Source organism: Balaenoptera physalus, assembly GCF_965194825.1.
Source record: "Balaenoptera physalus genome assembly, chromosome: 4".
Classification (NCBI taxonomy): Eukaryota; Metazoa; Chordata; class Mammalia; order Artiodactyla; family Balaenopteridae; genus Balaenoptera; species Balaenoptera physalus.
In genome coordinates, this window is record NC_138891.1 from 132,185,642 (window position 1) to 132,199,364 (window position 13,723).

The following is a 13,723-nucleotide window of genomic DNA, read 5'->3' on the forward strand; positions in this document are numbered from 1 at the left end:
ACCATTTTCAGAATTAGACAGTCTCCAAAATTTAAGTTTTTTTATTACTATTGAAGTATAGTTGATCTACAATATTGTGTTAGTTTCAGGTGTAGAGCATAGTGATTCAATATTTTTGAAGATTATACTTTATTAAAGGTTATTAAAAGATAATGGGGGGCTTCCCTGGTGGCGCAGTGGTTTGGAATCTGCCTGCTAATGCAGGGGACACAGGTTCGCGCCCTGGTCTGGGAAGATCCCACATGCCACGGAGCAAGTAGGCCCGTGAGCCACAACTACTGAGCCTGCGCGTCTGGAGCCTGTGCTCCACAACAAAAGAGGCCACAATAGTGAGAGACCCGCACACCGCGATGAAGAGTAGCTCCCGCTTGCCGCAACTACAGGAAGCCCTAGCACAGAAACGAAGACCCAACGTAGTAATCAATCAATCAATCAATAAATCTTTAAAAAAAAAAAGATAATGGGTATAATTCCCTATGTATACAGTATATCATTGTTGCTTATCTACTTTATATATAGTAGTTTGCATCAGTTAATCCCACGGCCCTAATTTGGCCCTCCTCCTTCTCGATTCCCTTTGGTAACCACAAGTTTCTTTTCTATACCTGTGATTCTTATTCTTCTGTTTTGCATATACATTCACTTCTATAATTTTTAGATTCCTCATATAAGTGCTATCATACAGTATTTTTCTTTCTCTGCCTGACTTTTTTCCCTGTTTGACTTATTTCACTAAGCATAATATTTTTAAGTCTATCCATTTTTCTGCAAAGGACAGTATTTCATTCTTTTTATGGCTGTGTAATACTACATTGTATGCATTGGATATATTCAATCATCTGTTGATGGGCACTTGAGCTGTTTCTATCTGTTGGATATTTTCAATAGTGCTGCTATGAACATGGGAGTGCATGTATTTTTTCAAATTAGTGTATTAATTTTTTCCTGATATATACCCAGGAGTGGAATTGCTGAATCACATGGTAGGTCTATTTTTAGATTTTAAGGAATTTCCGTAATATTTTCCCTAGTGGTAGTACCAATTTACATTCCCACCAACAGTGTATAAGCGTTCCCTTTTCTCCCCATCCTCTCCAACATATGTTAGTTGTAGATTTTTGATGATAGCCATTCTGACAGGTGTGAGGTGATATCTCATTGTTGTCTTGATTTGCAGTTCTCTAATAATTTGTGATGTTGAGCATCTTTTATTATGCCTGTTAGCTGTCTGTATGTCTTCTTTGGGCAAAATGTCTGTTCAGGTCTTCTACCCATTTTTTGATTGGGTTGTTTGGTTTTTTTATATTGAGTTGTATGAGTTATTTATATAATTTGGATATTAACACCTTATCAGTCACATCATTTGCAAATATTTTCTTGCATTTCATAGGTTGTCTTTTCGTCTTTTCAACTGCTTCCTTTGTTGTGCAAAACCTTTTAAGTGTAATTATGTCTCATTTGTTTACTTTTGCTTTTTTTTATTTACTTATTTTTTTGCCGTAGGACACAGATCCAAAAAAAATAAATAATGCTACAATTTATGTCAAAGATTGTGCTTCCTATGTTTTCTCCTAAAAGTTTTATATTTTCAGGTCTTACATTTAGCTCTTTAACCCATTTTGAGTTTATTTTTGATATGGTGTGAGGGAATGTTCTAATCTCATTGTTCTACATGTTGCTGTCCAGTTTTCCCAGTACCATTTGTTCAAGAGACTGTCTTTTCTCCACTGTATATTCTTGCCTCCTCTGTCATAGATTAATTGGTCATAGGTGTGTGAGATTATTTCTGGGCTCTGTATTCTGTTCCACTGATCTATGTGTCTGTTTTTGTGCCAATACCATGCTGTTTTGATTACTGTACCTTTGTACTATAGTCTGAGGTCTGGGAGGGTTGAATGTCCAGCTTTGTTCTTATTCTCTAAAGAGTGCTTTGGCAGTTGGGGGTCTTTTGTTCTTCTAGTTTTAGGAATATTTTTCTATGAATGTTAGAATTATTTAATGATTATTTGTTCTAGTTCTGTGAATTTTAGGATTATCTGGTCTAGTTCTATGGAAAATGTCAAAAGTATTTTGATAGGGATTGCATTAAATCTGTAGATTTCTTTTGGAGGTATGGTCATTTTAATAATTTTAATTGTTCCAATCCAAGGACACAGGATATATTTCCATTTCTTTGTATAATTTTCAATTTCCTTCAGTGCTATACTTTTCAGAGTATAGGTCTTTCACCTCCTTGTTTAAGTTTATTCCTAGGTATTTTTGATGCAATTTTCAATGAGATTTACTTTATCTTCCTAATATTTTATTATTAGTATATAGAAACACAACAGATTTCTGTATAGTAATCTTGTATCATGCACCCTTCTGAATTCATTTATTGGTTCTAATGGTTTTTGGGTGGAGACTTTAGAGTTCTCTATATAAAGTACGACATCATCTGCAAATAGTTATGGTGTTACCTCTTCCTTTCCAATCTGGATATTTTATTTCTTCTTGTTGTTTGCTGTGGCTAGGACTTCCAATTCTATGTCAAATAGAAGTGGCAAGAGTGATGTGATCATCCTTGTCTTATTCCTGAATGTAGCAGGAAGGCTTTCATCTTTTCACCATTGAGTATTATATTGGTTGTGTGTTTGTCATAAATAGCCTTTACTACATTGAGATATTTTCTCTCTACACCCACTTTGATGAGAGTTATTATCATAAATTGGTGTTGAATTTTTTCAAATGCTTTTTCTGCATCTATTGATGTGATCATGTGATTTTTGTCTTTTTTTTTTTTTTTAATGTGGTGTGTCACATTGATTTACTTGCATATGTTAAGCCATCCTTGTGACCCTGGAATAAATACAACTTGATCATGGTATATGAACTTTTTCTGTACTATTGAATTTGGTTTGCTAAAATATTGTTGAGGATTTTGTATCCATATTCTTCAAAAATATTGGGCTATAATTTTCTTTTTTCTGTAGTGTCTTTGTCTAGTTTTGGTATTGGGGCAATGGTGGCCTTGTTGAATGAATTTGGGAGTGTTCCTTCATCTTCAATTTTTTGGAAGAGATTGAGAAGGATAGGTATCATTCTTCCTTATATGTTTGGTAGAATTCCCCTGTGAAATCCTCCAGTGCTGGACTTTTATTAGCTGGGAGTTTTTTGAATTACAGGTTCAATTTTACTTCGAGTGATCAGTCTGTTCAAATTGTCTGTTTCTTCTTGACTCAGTCTCAGCATTCTGTATGTTTCTAGAAATTTGTCTGTTCCTTCTAGGATGTCCAATTTGTTGACATGTAACTTTTTATAGTATTCTCTTGTCATTTTCTGTATGTCTGTGGTATCACTTGTTATTTCTCCTCTTTCATTTCTTATCAAAATTAAAGTAACTTTTCTATAGTAACAACAAGGAAATCCAAGTTGGAAGGGAGTAAAAATTCCAGAAGATGATTCCTTCTACTGGGCACTCACATTTTGAAACAAAAAATGAGTTGTGATGCAGTAGTTTATGGAATGCCTTCAACAGGAATTTTCACAAAGCTGTCAATTTCACTTTCTGAGAACATCAATTATTAGCCAAATTTCTTCCAGTTAATGAATATATCTTTTTTATGATATTGGTCACTGGTATAATCTGATCGCTCTGCTATGTTTAATCCATAACAATAGGCGTAAAGAAAATACCAATATATCTCCATTCCAATTTTTATTATTCTTCAATTTCTTTCTTTTTCTGTCATCATTTAAATTCAAAACTATCAATGTTATTTCACAAATTCTCTGGATTAGACACTTTATTTTTCAATACCACTGCCAACACACACTTTCTGATGACTATACTCCTGGATTATTGAAAAGTCTTCTATCTTTATCGAATTACTTCTAATACCTTTCAATTCAAACATCTCGATATTGATCCAAAACAAAAAATATATATATCTATTCTATACATCACTGAATAATCATCTCTCACAACAGTGCCTGGCACATGGTTTGCACTCAATATTTCTCCAATAAGAAAATGTATGAAGTCAAACATTTGTGTGGCACATGTAACTTGTAGTATATTTGTAAATATTATCACCATTTTCTCATTTCCATAAAGCTGAGTGTCTCAAATGTTCTTTAACTAAGGAGTCACAACATTTCAGATTTTGAAGGTATGTTAAGAGCTAGTGTGTGAAGATTCTTTTCTGGATATACAAATTATCTCATACGTACTTAATACATCATATTTTTCCAAAACTTAGTTAACTTCTCGCACCCCTTACACTTACTACTGTACTTTCCAGTCTTTCTTTGCAATTGACATCAGCTCATTTGTCACAAGTTCAAAATTCCTCCCTGAACTATCCCTCTAACACTTCAGTCCTTACTCTCTTTCCCATTAAGCTGTTTATTCCCCCCATCCCAACTGTCAGTTTGAAATTTTCTTAATTATTTTTTACTTTTTTATCTTCACATACTAGAATGTAAACATTGTGAGAGCAGGAAACTTGTCTATAATTTTCCTACTGTGTCTTCACTGTATAGAATGAGACTCTTTCAAAACTACTCAAAACTATTTGTCAATTAAGTGACTTGAATAAATTTCCTCAATCTCAATAAATATGTGCAAATAAATATATTTGCAATTCCATCATAAGCAGATGATACAGTAGAATAATTTTATTCTAACTTATCCTTTCCTAGCTCTCTTTTCTTCATGTACTTTAATACTTAGCTCTGCTTATAATTTCTCATTAATTCTGGCAAGTATCTCTTCAATTCCATTATTCCTTTAAGCACTCAGGCCACCTTTTCTCTACCTTAGACTTTGCATTAACATCCTGCTTAAAGTGTCATTCCTCCTCCTCTTTTCCCCTCCAGCTCCGTCCCATACACAGAGCAGTTTGCAAAGCACACTGAAATACTGTGAGATTTGTGCTTGAGTATGTGAGTGCCTGAGCATGTGGGATACGAGAAATAAGTGGAGAGGTATTATTTCTGATGCAAATGTAAGAAGAAATGCTTATATTATATCAAGGAAAAACTCAAGATTCAGGCAAGATATTAGCCCAATTTTCAACAGAGGCCATAATACTTCAAAAAAGACTAATTCACAAACGAATACACAGAGATTTCTTAGAAACAATGAAGAATTTTTATTGATAGCAAGGGATTTCCCCAACAATAGGATGTTAGGATCATCAAAACAGAGAATCAGAGATTAAGGTAGTAAAGGCTAACAATTGGAAAATAGGCAAATAATACCACCATGGACTTCAGGCCACAAAGATGACAATCTAAAAATTGGTAGCTGGAGGTCAATACCTCTGTCAGACATGTAATTTCTTGGATATTAGAAATTGTGTCCTAAAGATCTTTGAATCAGCATTATCTTTAGATGTCTTTACAGAAGCGAATGGACCTTGGATGGTGATGTTCTAGTAGCAAGAAGAATAACATCTCCTATAGCAAACTGGCCGGTAGCTGCAGTAGCCAGTACCAGAGCCATATCCACAGCCATAGTAGGAGCCATATCCACAGCCATAGCTTGTTCCATAGCCACAGCCATAATGGGAACCATATCTACAGCCACATCCATAGCCATAATAGGGACTAAACCCACAGTCATAGCTGTTTCCACACCCGTAGTCACAGGAATTGCCGTAGTAGTTGCAAAACATGTTGTCAAGGGAAGTGGATTCAGGTGGGTTGCAAGAGAATGTTTCTGAAGTGTGTGTGTCGTCTACTTCCCATGGACCTTTATATACTGTCAGTAATTGGCAGAGCATAACATTCATTCCTTGACACAGGCAACAAACATGTAAGCAACCATTATGTGCCAGTCACTGTTGACAATTAATAATGATTTGCTTAAAATAGCTCATTGTTTTGGAGACTCCAGTTCTTTTTTTTTTTTTTAATCTATATTTTTTTATACAGCAGGTTCTTATTAGTTATCTATTTTATACATATTAGTGTATATATATCTATCCCAATCTCCCAATTCGTCCCACCACTATCACACACACACACCCCCACCCTGCTTTCCCCCTTTGGTGTCCATATGTTTGTTCTCTACATCTGTGTCTCTATTTCTGCCTTGCAAACTGGTTCATCTATATCATTTTTCTAGATTCCACATATATACATTAATATACAATAATTGTTTTTCTCTTTCTGACTTACTTCACTCTGTATGACAGTCTCTAGGTCCATCCAAGTCCCTACAAATGACCCAATTTCGTTCCTTTTTATGGCTGAGTAATATTCCATTGTATATATGTACCACATCTTCTTTATCCATTCACCTGTCGATGGGCATTTAGGTTGTTTCCATGTCCTGGCTATTGTTAATACTGTTGCAATGAACATTGGGTTGAATGTGTCTTTTTGAATTATGGTTTTCTCTGGGTATATGCCCAGTAGTGGGACTGCTGAGTCATATGGTAATTCTACCTTTAGTTTTTTTAAGGAACATCCATACTGTTCTCCATAGTGGCTGTATCAATTTACATTCCCACCAACAGTGCAAGAGGGTTCCCTTTTCTCCACACCTTCTCCATCATTTGTTGTTTGTAGATTTTCTGATGGTGTCCATACTAACTGGTGTGAGGTGATACCTCATTGTAGTTTTGATTTGCATTTCTCTAATAATTAGTGATGTTAAGCAGCTTTTCATGTGCCTCTTGGTCATCTGTATGTCTTCTTTGGAGAAATGTCTGTTTAGGTCTTCTGCCCATTTTTTGATTGCGTTGTTTGTTTTTTTAATATTGAGCTGCATGAGCTGTTTATATATTTTGGAGATTAATCCTTTGTCCGTTGATTCGGTTGCAAATATTTTCTCCCATTCTGAAGGTTGTCTTCTCGTCTTGTTTATAGTTTCATTTGCTGTGCAAAAGCTTTTAAGTTTCATTAGGCCCCATTTGTTTATTTTTGCTTTTATTTCCATTTCTCTAGGAGGTGGATCAAAAAGAATCTTGCTGTGATTTATGTCATAGAGTGTTCTGCTTATGTTTTCCTCTAAGAATTTTATAGTGTCTGGCTTACATTTTGGTCTTTAATCCATTTTGAGTTTATTTTTGTGTATGTTGTTAGGGAGTGTTCTAATTTCATTCTTTTACATGTAGCTGTCCAGTTTTGCCAGCACCACTTATTGAAGAGGCTGTGTTTTCTCCATGGTATATTCTTGCCTCTTTTATCAAAGATAAGGTGACCATATGTGCATGGGTTTATCTCTGGGCTTTCTATCCTATTCCATTGATCTATAGTTCTGTTTTTGTGCCAGTACAATACTGTCTTGATTACTGTAGCTTTGTAGTATAGTCTGAAGTCACGAAGCCTGATTCCTCCAGCTCTGTTTTTCTTTCATGAGATTGCTTTGCTATTTGGGGTCTTTTGTGTTTCCATAATTTTGTGCAATTTTTGGTTCTAGTTCTGTGAAAAATACCATTGGTAGTTAAATAGGGATTGCACTGAATCTGTAGATGGCTTTGGGTAGTATAGTCATTTTCACAATGTTGATTCTTCCAATCCAAGAGTATGGTATATCTCTCAATCTGTTTGTATCCTCTTTAATTTCTTTCATCAGTGTCTTATAGTTTTCTGCATACAGATCTTTTGTCTCCTTAGGTAGGTTTATTCCTAGGTATTTTATTCTTTTTGTTGCAATGGTAAATGGAAGTGTTTCCTTAAATTCTCTTTCAGATGTTTTGTCATTAGTGTATAGTAATGCAAGAGATTTCTGTACATTAATTTTGTTTACTGCTACATTACCAAATTCATTGATTAGCTCTACTAGTTTTCTGGTAGCATCTTTAGGATTCTCTATGAATAGTATCAAGTCATCTGCAAACAGTGACAGTTTTACTTCTTCTTTTCCATTTTGGATTCCTTTTATTTCTTTTTTCTCTCTGATTGCTGTAGCTAAAACTTCCAAAACTATGTTGAATAATAATGGTGAGCGTGGACAACCTTGTCTTGTTCCTGATCTTAGTGGAAATGGTTTCAGTTGTTCACCATTGAGAACAATGTTGGCTGTGGGTTTGTCATATATGGCCTTTATTATGTTGAGGTAAGTGCCCCCTATGCCTACTTTCTTGAGAATTTTTATCATAAATGAGAGTTGAATTTTGTCAAAAGCTTTCTCTGCATCTATTGAGATCATTACATGGTTTTTCTCCTACAATTTGTTAATATGGTGTATCACATTGATTGATTTGCATATATTGAAGAATCCTTGCATTCCTGGGATAAACCCCACTTGACCATGCTGTATGATCCTTTTAATGTGCTGTTGTATGCTGTTTGCTAGTATTTTGTAGAGGATTTTTGCATCTATGTTCATCATAGATATTGGCCTGTAATTTTCTTTTTTCGTGACATCTTTGTCTGGTTTTTGTATCAGGGTGATGGTGCCCTCATAGATAACTTTGAGAGTGTTCCTCCCTCTGCTATATTTTGAAAGAGTTTGAAAAGGATAGGTGTTAACTCTTCTCTAAATATTTTATAGAATTTGCCTGCGAAGCCATTTGGTCCTGGGCTTTTGTTTGTTGTAAGAGTTTTAATCACAGTTTCAATTTCAGTGCTTGTGATTGGTCTGTTTATATTTTCTCTTTCTTCCTGGTTCAGTCTCAGAAGGTTGTGCTTTTTAAGAATTTGTCCATTTCTTCCAGGATGTCCATTTTATTGGCATATGTTTGCTTGTAGTAATCTCTCATGATCCTTTGTATTTCTGCAGTGTCAGTTTTTACTTCTCCTTTTTCATTTCTAATTCTGTTGATTTCAGTCTTCCCCCTTTTTTTCTTTATGAGTCTTGCCAATGGTTTATCAATTTTGCTTATCTTCTCAAAGAACCAGCTTTTAATTTTATTGATCTTTCCTACTGTTTCCTTCATTTCTTTTTCATTTATTTCTGATCTGATCTTTATGATTTCCTTCTTTCTGCTAACTTTGCAGGTTTTTTATTCTTCTTTCTCTAATTGCTCTAGGTGTAAGGTTATGTTGTTTATTTGAGATGTTTCTTGTTTCTTGAGGTAGGATTGTATTGCTATAAACTTCCCTCTTAGAAGTGCTTTTGCTGCATCCCATAGGTTTTGGGTCATCGTGTTTTCATTGTCATTTGTTTCTAGGTATTTTTTGATTTCCTCTTTGATTTCTTCAGTGATTTTTTGGTTATTTAGTAGTGTATTGTTTAGCCTCCATGTGATTGTATTTTTTACAGTTTTTTTCATGTAATTGATATCTAGTCTCATAGTGTTGTGGTTGGAAAAGATACTTGAAACGATTTCAATTTTCTTAAATTTACCAAGCCTTGATTTGCGACCCAAGATATGATTCTACCCTGGAGAATGTTACATGAGCACTTGAGAAGAAAGTGTATTCTGTTGTTTTTGGAAAGAATGTCTTCTAAATATAAATTAAGTCCATCTTGTTTAATGTGTCATTTAAAGCTTGCGTTTCCTTATTTATTTTCATTTTGGCTGATCTGCTCATTGGTTAAAGTGGGGTGTTAAAGTTCCCTACTATGATTGTGTTACTGTCATTTTCCCCTTTTATGGCTGTTAGCATTTGCCTTATGTATTGAGGTGCTCCTATGTTAGGTGCATAAATATTTACGATTGTTATATCTTCTTCTTGGATTGATCCCTTGATCATTATGTAGTGTCCTTCTTTGTCTCTTGTAATAGTCTTTATTTTAGAGTCTATTTTGTCTGATGTGAGAATTGCTACTCCAGCTTTCTTTTGCTTTCCATTTGCATGGAATATCTTTTTCCATCCCCTCACTTTCAGTCTGTATGTGTCCCTAGGTCTGAAGTGGGTGTCTTGTAGACAGCATATATATTGGTCTTGTTTTTGTTTCCATTCAGCCAGTCTATGTCTTTTGGTTGGAGCATTTAATCCATTTACATTTAAGGTAATTATTGATATGTATGTTCCTATACCATTTTCTTAATTGTTTTGGGTGTGTTATTGTAGGTCTTTTCCTTCTCTTGTGTTTCCTGCCTGGAGAGGTTCCCTTAGCATTTGTTGTAAAGCTGTTTTTGTTGTGCTGTATTCTCTTAGCTTTGCTTGTCTGTAAAGGTTTTAATTTCTCCTTTGAATATGAATGAGATCTTTGCTGTGTGGAGTCATCTTGATTGTAGGTTTTTCCCTTTCATCACTTTAAATATGTCCTGCCACTCCCTTCTGGCTTGCAGATTTTCTGCTGAAAGATCAGCTGTTAACTTTATGGGGATTCCCGTGTATGTTATTTGTTGCTTTTCCCTTGTTGCTTTCATTATTTTTTCTTTGTATTAAATTTTTGGTAGTTTGATTAATATGTGTCTTGGCGTGTTTCTCCTTGCGTTTATCCTGTAATGGACTCTCTGTGCTTCCTGGATTTGATTGACTATTTCCTTTCCCACATTAGGGAAGTTTTCAACTATAATCTTTTCAAATATTTTCTCAGTCCCTTTTTTTTTCTCTTCTTCTTCTGGGACCCCTATAATTCAAATGTTGGTATGTTTAATGTTGTCCCAGAGTTCTCTGAGACTGTCCTCAATTCTTTTCATTCTTTTTCTTTATTCTTTTCTCCGGTAGTTATTTCATCTTCCAGGTCAGTTATCCATTCTTCTGCCTGGGTTATTCAGCCACTGATTCCTTCTACAGAATTTTTAATTCATTTATTGCATTGTTCATCATTGTTTGTTTGCTCTTTATTTCTTCTAGGTCTCTTTAAAGGTTTCTTGTATTTTCTCCATTTTATTTTCAAGATTTTGGATCATCTTTACTATCATTACTCTGAATTCTTTTTCCGGTAGACTGCCTATTTCCTCTTCATTTGTTTGGTTAGGTGGGTTTTTACCTTGCTCCTTCATCTGCTGCTTATCTCTCTGTCTTCTCATTTTGCTTAACTTACTTTGTTTAGGGTCTCCTTTTCGCAGGCTGAAGGTTCATAGTTCCCATTGTTTTTGATGTCTCCCCCAAGTAGGTCAGGTTAGTTCAGTGGGTTGTGTAGGCTTCCTGGTGAAGGGGACTTGGATTTGGCCCTGCCTCTGCATGTAGGTCACCCTCTAGCGTCTATTCTTTGCCCAGACAGGAAGGGGTTAAAGGCGCAGCTGGTTAGGGGGCTCTCACTCACTCAGGCCGGGGAGAGGGAGGGGTACGGAATGCGGAGCAAGCCTGCAGCGGCAGAGACCTGTATGACGTTGCAACAGCCTGAGGCACGCCGTGTGTTCTCCCAGGGTAGTTGTCCCTGGATCACGGGACTCTGGCAGTGGGGGCTGCACAGGCTCCCAGGAGAGGAGGTGTGGAGAGTGACCTGTGCTTGCACACAGGCTTCTTGGTGGCTGTAGCAGCAGCCTTAGTATTTCATGTCGGTCTCTGGTGTCCACGCTGATAGCCACGGCTCACACCCATCTCTGGAGCTCATTTTGGTGGTGCTCTGAATCCCCTCTCCTCACGTGCCCCAAAACAATGGTCTCTTGCCTCTTAGGCATTTCCAGACTTTTTCCCTGGACTCCCTCCTACCTAGCTGTGGTGCACTAGCCCCCTTCAGGCTGTGTTCACGCAGCCAAACCCAGTCCTCTCCCTGGGGTATGAACTCCGAAGCCCAAACCTCAGGTCCCAGACCCCACCGGCCCCGGCAGGTGAGCAGACAAGCCTCTCAGGCTGGTGAGTGCTGGTTGGCACCATCCTCTGTGCAGGAATCTCTCCGCTTTGCCCTCTGCATCCCTGTTGCTGCGCTCTCCTCCGTGGCTCCGAAACGTCCCCCCTGCCCACCCCCTGTCCCCGCCAGTGAAGGGATTTCCTAGTGTGTGGAAACTTATCCTCCTTCACAGCTCCCTCCCACTGGTGCAGGTCCCATCCTTATTCTTTGGTCTCTGTTTTTTCTTTTTTCTTTTTCCCTACCCAGGTATGTGGGGAGTTTCTTGCCTTTTGTGAAGTCTGAGGTCTTCTGCCAGCATTCAGTAGGTGTTCTGTAGGAGCTGTTCCACATGTAGGTGTATTTTTGATGTATTTGTGGGGAGGAAGGTGATCTCCACATTTCACTCCTCTGCCATCTTGAAGGTCCTCGAAGTGACCTTTTATGGTGAAAACTATGAAATCCAAGTTGGAAGGGTGTATAAAGTCCAGAAGGTGATTCATTCTACTCTACACTCACATTTCAACAACACAAAATGCATTATGATCCAATAATTTACGGAATGCTTTCAACAGGAATCTTCACGGAGCTGCTGATTTCATTTTCTGAGAGCATTTATTATTAGAAAATTCTCTTTCAGTTGAGAAATCTTTCCACCTATATTTTCTGATGTTGTTCACTGCTCTAATCTGATCACTCTGCTATGTTTAATCCCTGAGAATAGGCATAAAGAAAATATATTTTCATCTCAATTTTTATTAATCTTCAGTTTCTTTTCTTTTCTGTTTCCCTTGACATTAGAAACTATCAATTCTACTTCATAAATTCTCTGGTATAGACACTTTAATTTTCAATACCACTGCCAACACACCCTTTATGACCACAATATCCCTTTATTACTGAAAAGTCTTCTATCTTTATTGCATTACCTCTAATACCTTTCCATTCAAACCTCTGGCTTTATCCATAACAACAGCAAAAATATCTATTCTGTGCATCACTGAATAACCTGCTCTGAGAATAGTGCCTGGCACATAATATGCACTCAATCAATATTTCTCCAATAAAAAGGGATGGATTAAGTCAAACACTGCTGTGTCAGTGTAAGGTATTTGGATAGATTATCATCATTTTTTAATTTCTTTAAAGCTAAATGTCTCAAATGTTCTTTAACTAAAGGAGTCACATTTCAGATTTTGAAGGTATATTAAGAGTTAAGATGTGAAGACTCTTTCCTGGATATATAAATTATCTCATACATGCTTAATAAATTATATTCTTCCAAAACTTAGTGAACTTCTCTCCCCCCCTTACACTTACTACTGTACTTTCTGTCTTTCTTTGCAATTGACATCAGTTCATTTGTCACAAGTTCAAAATTCCTCCCTGAATTATCCCTCTAACACTTCAATCCTTACTCTCTTTCCCGTTAAGCTGTTTTATTCCCCCCATCCCAACTGTCAGTTGGAAATTTTCTTTTAGTTATTTTTTACTTTTTTTATCTTCACATACTAGAATATAAACACTGTGAGAGCAGGAAATTGCCTTTAAATTTTCCTACTTTATCTCCACTGTCTAAGATGAGACCCTTTCAAAATTACTCAAAACTATTTGTCAGTTAAATGACAGAAATCAGTCTCCTCATCCTCAATATATACAAATAAATTCACTTGCAATTCCATCAAAATCAGATGATATTATACATATTTTTATTCTAACTAACTTATTCGTTCCTTTGTTCTTTATTCTCATGTATTTAACACCTATCTCTGCTTCTAATTTCTCATTAAATCTGGAATTTTTTTTTTTTTTTTTTTTGCAGTGTTGGGTCTTCATTTCTATGCGAAGGCTTTCTCTAGTTGCGGCAAGCGGGGGCCGCTCTTCATCGAGGTGCGAGGGCCTCTCACTGTCTCGGCCTCTCTTGTTGCGGAGCACAGGCTCCAGATGTGCAGGCTCAGTAGTTGTGGCTCACGGGCCTAGTTGCTCCGCGGCATGTGGGATCTTCCCAGACCAGGGCTCAAACCCGTGTCCCCTGCATTGGCAGGCAGATTCTCAACCACTGCACCACCAGGGAAGCCCCTCTCATTAAATCTGGAAAGTATCTCTTTCATTCCATTACTC

At 36.7% G+C, this 13,723-nt stretch overlaps 1 protein-coding gene across 1 annotated transcript in view; it reads right to left on the reverse strand.

Annotated features, from left to right (window-relative positions):
• Positions 1–458: 458 nt before the first annotated feature.
• The window catches only part of KRTAP21-1 (keratin associated protein 21-1), a 39,566-nt gene continuing 26,301 nt past the window's right edge, over positions 459–13,723 (reverse strand). The window contains exon 2 of the mRNA XM_082459461.1: positions 459–5,806. Coding sequence (XP_082315587.1) covers positions 5,418–5,806 — 389 coding nt within the window. The 3' untranslated portion in view covers positions 459–5,417. The remainder of the gene's footprint in view (positions 5,807–13,723) is intronic.